General features: G+C 37.3%; 1 protein-coding gene and 1 pseudogene across 2 annotated transcripts in view; one reads left to right on the top strand and one right to left on the bottom strand.

Moving 5' to 3' along the window:
- Positions 1 to 1262: 1262 nt before the first annotated feature.
- On the bottom strand, positions 1263 to 2290 carry LOC104469152 (annotated as a pseudogene). Its single transcript, XR_727630.1, has one exon. The product of XR_727630.1 is annotated as a heparin cofactor 2 pseudogene (transcript).
- A 720-nt stretch (positions 2291 to 3010) lies between these two features.
- Positions 3011 to 8482, top strand: part of LOC104469146 (phosphatidylinositol 4-kinase alpha-like) — a 30324-nt gene continuing 24852 nt past the window's right edge. Inside the window, 4 exon segments of the mRNA XM_010083539.1 lie at positions 3011 to 3121; positions 5634 to 5742; positions 6290 to 6426; positions 7331 to 7464. Coding sequence (XP_010081841.1) covers positions 3011 to 3121; positions 5634 to 5742; positions 6290 to 6426; positions 7331 to 7464 — 491 coding nt within the window.

The raw sequence follows: 8482 nt of genomic DNA, 5'->3' as shown, positions 1-8482 counted from the left end.
TTTTTTTTGTTATTTTGAGATAGCAAAAGTATTTAATAATTTCAGAGTAAAACAAAAAAGTATTTTAAATTTGACTAAATTGTGAAAAAATTATGTATCTGTTTCACTTTGCATCATGCTTTTCTTAGGATGGTGTAATGGACAGTACAGTCATGTATTTAATATTATATGATCATCAGAGATGTACAGCAGGATACAAATAAGTCCCTTTTGGATGGTACTTCAGAATAGGGGATTATTTGGATTTGATGCTGATGACTGCTTCAGATCTTTTAAAGAGACGAGTGGCATTATTCAAGGAAGTAGCACCTTGCAAGTGAGTGGGAAAAGGTATGTTTCATAAACTTATAGGAATGGTGTTCCTGTAAGTTCCTCTAATTAAATGCTGAGAAGGCAGGTGTAAGAGAGCCCTAGAGCATTTGTTTCCTGGAAGCAGGGATGTAATTGGAAAAAAGAAACTTCTTTAAGTTTTGAAAAAGAGCATGTTGTACTGCCAGACATTGTTATCCTTTTGTGCTAATCTGTCTTTCCTTACCAGTGTTTTAAGTCACCTTAACCTGATGTTAAACAGTCAGTAATAGATTTCCTTTTTTTCCTTAGTTACTCTTTCATTGGCACCTCCCACCTCTTGCTCGTTGAATGCCATTTTAAAAGTTTTTAAACTTTCAACCTGGGACAGGTAACTTATGTTAAAAATCTCACCACAGACTTAGTTTAAATGTAAGTAAATTGAAAATAAGGATTTGTAATAAGAATATATTGTACAGTCTTTACTTCAAGCGTCTTTAACTGTTCAGCCTATAGTGATACATGTGGGAGCCCATGTCAGGAGACAGTTCATGCTGAATGAACTGGAATATTCCAAGTAGTGGAATTAGTTGTAGAAGAATAACGTTTTGGTTATTCTCTTCAGTCCCCTGTATAGGCTTGTTGACAAGGATCGTGCTCTGTACATATAAAAAAATACATACTTTAAGCTGAAATTCTTTACAGTCTTTCCTATGAATCCTGAATACTTCAGAAATGTGAAGTGTTTTCACTGAAATCAACCTGTACCATTTCAATGAAGCCAATAACTTGAAGCAGGACTGAATGTGACTGATAATTTGCACGCGAATTAGTACCTCACCATCTGAGACTCCTACAAAGCTTCTGCTTTCTGAGGCTATTCTGCATTCACATGTTGTTTTTTAGTCTCACTTTTAACTATAAGGTTTTGGATGTAATAAGCATTTGCTGTATTTGAACAATACCCACTAACATCAGTGTGCTACAGAAACATGAAAATGGACTAATAATAGATTTTTTTGATGAGGGAGTCTAGGCTTTTTTGAACTGTAGACTAGATTGAAGTTCAGTCTGGGATTTCTAATAAGTGTGCAGTGGATTGCAAACTGAGAAAATCCATTGCTAAGGTTGAAATAACAGATATTCTTACCTTTAAAGTAAAGACAGTTAAGAATCATCATCAGTGTTGCAGGGTTTACATTGACAAGAGCTTCCTTTATTAATCCCTTGGTCAGCTTCAAGATGCGTTCATTGGTTTTAGTTATGAAGCTAGGATCTGAAAAATCAGCTGGTTGGGCATCAGCAAAGTAGTATGTTTTCATATTGTTTCTGAAGTCATTCAGAATAGAAAAGTCCGTCTGAATATAAAGATCATTGACAGACCTCAGCGTGTAACCAAAATTGCGCCTGAAGAGCCGATGAGTGAGTTTGCGGAAGAGATTATGAACAGTCATGAGCTCGTATTTGGTGCTGGCATTAATGAAGTCTTGAAAGCCAAGAACAGATTTCCTGCTGAGTTTGGCCCTTCAGGCCCAGAGAAAGCATGGCCATTGCAGTGGAAATGCCAACAGGAGCCATGAGGATGTTATCTGAAGAGTTGGCTTTGTCTGCCACACTGCGGTAAAGGTCGAAGCCAAAGTTTGCATTGAGGATATTGAGGCGCTGGATTCTGGTTTTCCCCTGGAATAGTTCAAGAATATTTCCTTGCTGAATTTCAGAAATCATGTAGGGGCCAGCATCAATAATGTCACCATAGTCGTCTTCACCCAGTATCTTGTCAAGATCTAGATAGTCCTCTTCCTCCTCCTCTTCAGGAATCAAGTCGTTAGTGATGGTGTTTTCTCTGTGGAACTCTGGTGGGAAGTTTGGCATATCATAGGTCCCATTTTCATGTGACTGTGCATCTTTAAGGCTTTCAAAATGCTCAGTGAAGTCCTTGACTCCACAAAATGTGGAGGTTATGAGGAGAGCCAGGGCAAGCAAATGAAATAGGAACTTCATTCTGACAGGTCAAAGCCTGGAAGACAACATAACACAGTTGAGAGAGCATGGGGCAATTGAATTTTGGTTATCTATTCCCTAATTTTAGGGTGACGCTGAATTCTGTCCTGGCAGGTCTATAGTTACCTTACAACAGCATTTTTTCTTTTTTTTTAGTGGAACAGAGCTTAATTAGCTGGATAAATCTGGTAGTTGGTTTTGCTTACATAATGCCTCCAACCTGCCAAAGAATCAGTCGACCTCCTCCCATCGAAGTCGTCATTATTGGCATGCTTCAGCAGTAACAAGCTCACTACCTAAAATATGTGGGACTCTTTATTTATAAACCTGTACCACTTAAAATGTGTACTAACTGTGTTACTAGTGTATGCTAAAAATATGATGGAAAGATAAGTTTGAAGATTTGAGCTTAGGAGGAGGAGGGGCTAGGCATCCACTAAAGGAGCATGCCAGAAGGCTGAAATGTGCTGAAGAATTTGAAAAACACATCCTGTAGCTACAACAAAAAATGGGATTTTTATGGGAGTATTTTTGTAACAACAAGGCTGAAATTTGATGGAATGAAAGTAACTCTGTAAATTCTTATTCAGAACATCGTTTCTCTATTCTTAGTTTTATCCCAATGCTAGATTTCTAACTCACTTCTTTTGTTTGAGAATGTATTTAAGTAAAACCTGTATTTGTCTAAAGGGAAAGGTAATCTCTTCTTCATCTACTGAGCATGGGAGCATTGCATTTTTTAAACGATTTTAAAATCAAGAACTGTCTTATGTGTGTATTGTTTGAAGAGAACCCATCAGCCTTACTCGCCTATGAAACACTCTACCAAGAAGTGGGTCTGAGAGACTTTTTACCGTAATATTGGGTTGCAGTAATTACCGTGTTCTTAAATAGATATGAAATAGTGTCATTCCTTCCTGTGACAGTCAAAGGAAGACCAAAATGTAAGTGCTCAATAACTCTGTGTCAGCTGAAACGGTGAATGGGTGTCTGAATGCTGGTGTCCTGGTTTTTGCTCAGACTTCTTTAGAAAGTTACTTGATAAATTTGTAAAAGTGAATTTCTTTTGATAGTACTTTTTGGAGTAAAGAGGCAAATATTTACAATACAGTCTAGAACAAAACACTGAATACGGTTAAAATAAACATTTTACTAAGATGTTGATTAAATATTTTTAAATTAGCAAATGGTCCAATGAGCTGTTCTGTAGAAGGAAAATATTTAAGTATAAATACCTGTCTGCACATCTGTCAATAAAACCAGTGCTTGAAGGAAAATACTTTCAAACATGTTGTAGCAGGACTGAAGTAACTGAGAGTTTAATTTTCAAAACTCTCCCCCTAAACTAATTTGCCTGAAATTCTAAAACCATGAAGGTTTTTTGTATCCCATATAGAAAATTAATTGTTTTGCAACAGTGAAGGATCCACAGAAAGTGCTTTTAAAATGGTTTTACACTGTGACTGAAGGACTCAGCTCAGTCTTTTTTGTTTTGGTTGTTTCTTCATAAATTCATCATTTTTTTCCCCCTGCCCCCAGAAGTCCCTTAGGGCTGAGATACTCTGTCCAGTAACCATTGATAAATGTTTTCTGCTTTTGGCATACAAGTATTTGCTGCCTGTAGTTCCCAACTTTACATTCTCATCTTCCCTGAAGCTCAGTTACTGCTTAGCTGCACTTCCACAGGCAAAACATTCCCCCGCTCTGCAATAAATATGTCTTTAGTCAGATCTGCCTAAAATAACAGAAGATGTAAATGAAGCTTACCTTTAAGCCACCGTACGGAAGGGATGTGTTGAGCAGCCCGAGTAAGGGGAATGGCAGGGTTTAAATCTGAACTTTGACGCTATTTTTTTGTATATCTCCCAAAGTAAACATTCTCTAAACCAAACACTGCTAAACTTACTTTGTCAGCCAAAATCCCTCCCTTGCTTAGTGCTCTCTGCTGAATTGAATGTTGTTTGCTGAACTGCTTTTATGGCTTTGCAGGTACTTGTTCACTTTTGAGGAAGATTTCAGAAAAAATTGGTGTGTATGTAAAGTTTCAAAGTCAAGCATGCACATAAACTTGGCTGTTAATGACTAGTAAAAGCCCTGTCGCTGCGGTTTTGAGCTGAAATGGGGGGATTTACTGCAAATGTGGTTGAGCCACTGTGGTTGTGATGGTCAGGCTTCTGCAGTCTGTGTGATACTGGTGCAGACATTTGCAACTTTTTATCCTAGTGCCATTCTCCAGCTTAAACTCAGATTAATTTTACTGTAATAGAGGGATTTTAAAATTATTTTTTTAAATGAACGATCTGCTTCATAATTTACAAAAATATCAGAAGTTGGCTTTATGTAAGGTTTGGCTGAAATACTGCTGGCTTTTGTACCTCAAGGGAATTATTGTACAGTTAGAGAAAATCTCTTTAAGTTAGATTAGAATTTAACATTTTCTTAATAAAGTTTGCAGTAATAATATACAGTCATATTGAATAAAGCTTGTGGTTTAATGGGCTATTTTTTTCACTTTTTAAACACTGCCTATGCTTCTGACATTTTTTAGAATAACACGCTATGAGCTTTGTTATATACATTTATATAAAATTGCATATCATGTTGGCTGGGAGTATAAACTGTGCTCCTTCAGTGGCAGCAGCTCTTTGTGCAAAAAGTATCAGAGAATTTTAATAAATGTGTTGAAAATAATGCTCTTTTACTTGCTTGTTTAGACAGTAAATTCTCCAGAACTGATGTCATTGTGTGCGTGGGTGCAGACAATGAAAGATCCCCAATTGGTGCCTCAATGTATTTTCACAAAGCCAATAAACAATAGCAACCAGAAGTATGTTTGACTAATATTTATTTGGCTTTGAGTTCCTTTGCACTGAAGGAAAGCTGCATGGCATTGTCTTCAACACAGTTTAAAGGAGCGTGTGGTCTCTTCCTCTCTGCAGTCGATAGTATACTAATTTTGTGAATTCTCTTCAGAGGTTACTTTATCAGCATGGTATTATTCCTGTGTAAAACAAAGGAAATTGTTACTTCAGGCATCTCAAATTGTTAGCATTTAACAGCTTTGAAAAAGATCTAAGTTACTTTATCAGCATGGTATTATTCCTGTGTAAAACAAAGGAAATTGTTACTTCAGGCATCTCAAATGTTAGCATTTAACAGCTTTGAACAAGATCTAATTTTCTTCAGTATAACAATAGCAATGTAATACTCATTTTCATAGATGGCAAACAATATTACCTTTGTAAATCGTGGTAAAGAAGGTACGTGAATTGATTCCTTAGTGTGGAATTAAGTTATTGTAACTGCCACCATTTTCTGATGTTAGTTTTTTATTTCTTTGGTAGCTCACTAGACGCTTGCCACCCATCAAGGAGGCCAAACCCAGGTTGCAAAAGCTGTTCCGTGACTTCTGGTTGTATTCAGTGCTGATGGGATTTGCTGTGGAAGGATCAGGTAGTGTAAATTCTAACAACATTGCTGCTCACATCTAAACTCTTGATGAATGTAAGTGTAACTGTATGTAAACCACTCACAGCAGGCTGAGGAAAAGTTACAGGCATAAAGACACTACAGAGCAAACCGCTTACATGGCAGTTCTCTGGTGGGATTTCTTCTCATCTTTGCTCTGTTTTGCTGAGATTTGGCACAGTACAATTTGTTCTTGTGTTTTGGGGTGGGTTTTTTTTTGAAGCTAATACAGCAGTTAGCCTTAGTTAAGTACAAGTTTGGATAGCTAACTTCCTGAAATGGAAGATCAGACACATGGGGTACAATGGTAGTCAAGCAGAAACTTCTTACCCAGTGAGAGACTTCACTTGCAATTACCAAAACATGTTTACTATGTTTGGAACGTGGATCACTTGTGTTGAGTGTTTGTGCTTAAGTACAGGAAAAATTGGCCCTAGGAAGTAGTACAAAGCTTGATAATGCTAGTTAACTTTGTGAAACAATGTTGTTTTTTCTCCCCCACCCCACCTTCCTCTTCATACTTGTGCTGGAGGTCTCTGGCCAGCGGAGTGGTATGAAGGTGTGTGTGAAATTGCCACGAAGTCTCCATTACTCACATTTCCCAGCAAAGAACCGCTTCGATCTGTTCTTCAGTACAATTCTGCCATGAAGAATGATACCGTAACTTCTGTAAGAATGAATACCTTGTATTCTCTCCTTCCGTGATGTCCATCAGTGTTAAATGATATAGTAACCATGATATATTGAAATAGCACAATACCCCTTGAACCTGCCTCCTGTTAGTGAAAAACAGCTTTTTTACTCTTCTGACAGCAGTGTGTGTAAGTGGCTTGCATTTAGTTTTGTAAGTGTTAATGCAAGTGTTTAGGGTGGTAGCTACACTGTTTTGGTTAGGTGTAGAAACCAAGCCTTTGTGGAGATGGAAGCCTTTTAATGGTTTCTCATCCATTTTGTATCAGACAGACAAAACTTGCACTGTTTGTTTTTGTTGTTTTTTATTTTTTTAAAAACACTTTGGAAGGAAACAACATGTTCAGAAATGTTAATTGAGCTTTTCCCCTTTTTATCCTCTGGCTTGTTACTGGTACACTTCTCTCTCCCTAGTGTTTGCAGGATAGGTTGTACCTGAGGACTACTTGTGGTAGCAGTGTAGAGTGGTTTGAAGAGTTGCAGTTTATGAAATGTCTTCGGCTCCCAAATAATAGAGAAATCTGCATTGTACCTAGGTTTTTAGTTCTGTGACATCAAAGAATGGCACAACAGACCCCTGAAGTTTCAGAAGCTGAACAAGGTTGATGTTGATTAAAATTACATGCGTTTAGTGTAGGAATTGTATTTCTTCATTGGTATAACTGCATGGAAGCTAGCAGTTATTTCAGCAGGGAGCTTGACTCCAGTATTTAATTCTGGTTAAGAATTGTGACTTGCTGAGTCAGAGCAGGTGGGTGTTTGTCTGCAGACAGAGGCATCCTGGCATATTGTTTGTGAAGAGTAACAGCTGAAAGTGAATGTTCTCAGAACACAAACCAATATAGTACTCCCACTTCAGCTAATCTCATGAATTCATCTCTAGGCTGAATTAAATGAATTGCGGAGTACCATAATAAATCTCTTGGATCCTCCTCCAGAAGTGTCAGCGTTGATCAATAAATTGGATTTTGCCATGTCTACCTACCTCCTTTCTGTTTACCGCCTAGAGTATATGAGGTACATATATATATATACACACACACTTTTTTCACTGATGAATTTATTAAAAAAATAATTAAGAACTGTGTATGTTCAAGTCAGAATTGCCAGAAGCTAAGATAAATGAGAATCTGTATTCTGAGTCACATTAGCTCTGTTGAAGATTCTGAGACTGGGAATTAATCTGTGCAAAAATGCCTTTAGAGTGCATAAAAAGGATGGACTAATTCAGTGGGGCCCAAAAAATGTGATCTCCTCTGTATAGGAACTAATAGAAGGTGGACAAAAGGGTTCTTTAGAGGAATGTATTGCAAGTGTAATGTGTCCTCTGCACAGTCTCATGCTTGCACCTCTAAAGGACCGTGTAGACACTTGCCTATTCTGCAAGAACAGTGTAATGTAGGAGCTGAGAAATTTTTTGTGGTGTACTTTTTTCCCTTAGTAGTATATGTTAATCAAACATACTGAATTCACTGACTATTTTTTTCTTTAAAAGTGTATTTGTTACTGATGTTCAATGAAGTGTGTAGCTGAAAGATGAGGCGGAGGTCTATCAATGAGGAAAGTAGGAAGAAACTTCTCCATCACATTTTTCATTTGACAATAACTGACAACAGGGACAACCGTTGCCAGAAACACCTTGGCTGTATTTTAGAAACAATTTTGCAATAAATTATATTTTCATCATATGCAAATTCAACAGATGCAAAGCCTATAGAAGTGCCAAAGGCTGTACTGTGTTTGTATGTTTGTGGTGATTGTACAAGTGCATCATCATCAGGTTTCCCACTCCTGAGATCTGAAAGTTATTCTCAGAGTGACGAACAAGCGTTTTATGATCTGAGCCCTGTTAGTTGAATGTAGAAACAAATACCAATATCACACTTACTAGAGACTTAAGATTATCATGAAAGGAACAATTACTGTATGTGTGTGGGGCATACTGTGGCGTTACAGTACATATATTTGTGTTGAAGATGTTTAAAAGAAAAGAGGAAAAAAAAGGAAACAAAAAGCCCAGAACAACCCAACCCAC

The sequence above is a fragment of the Pterocles gutturalis genome, unplaced genomic scaffold, assembly GCF_000699245.1.
Source record: "Pterocles gutturalis isolate BGI_N339 unplaced genomic scaffold, ASM69924v1 scaffold31886, whole genome shotgun sequence".
Lineage (NCBI taxonomy): Eukaryota > Metazoa > Chordata > Aves > Pterocliformes > Pteroclidae > Pterocles > Pterocles gutturalis.
Note: the sequence above shows the minus strand (reverse complement) of the source record. Positions and strands in the feature narration are given on the sequence as shown.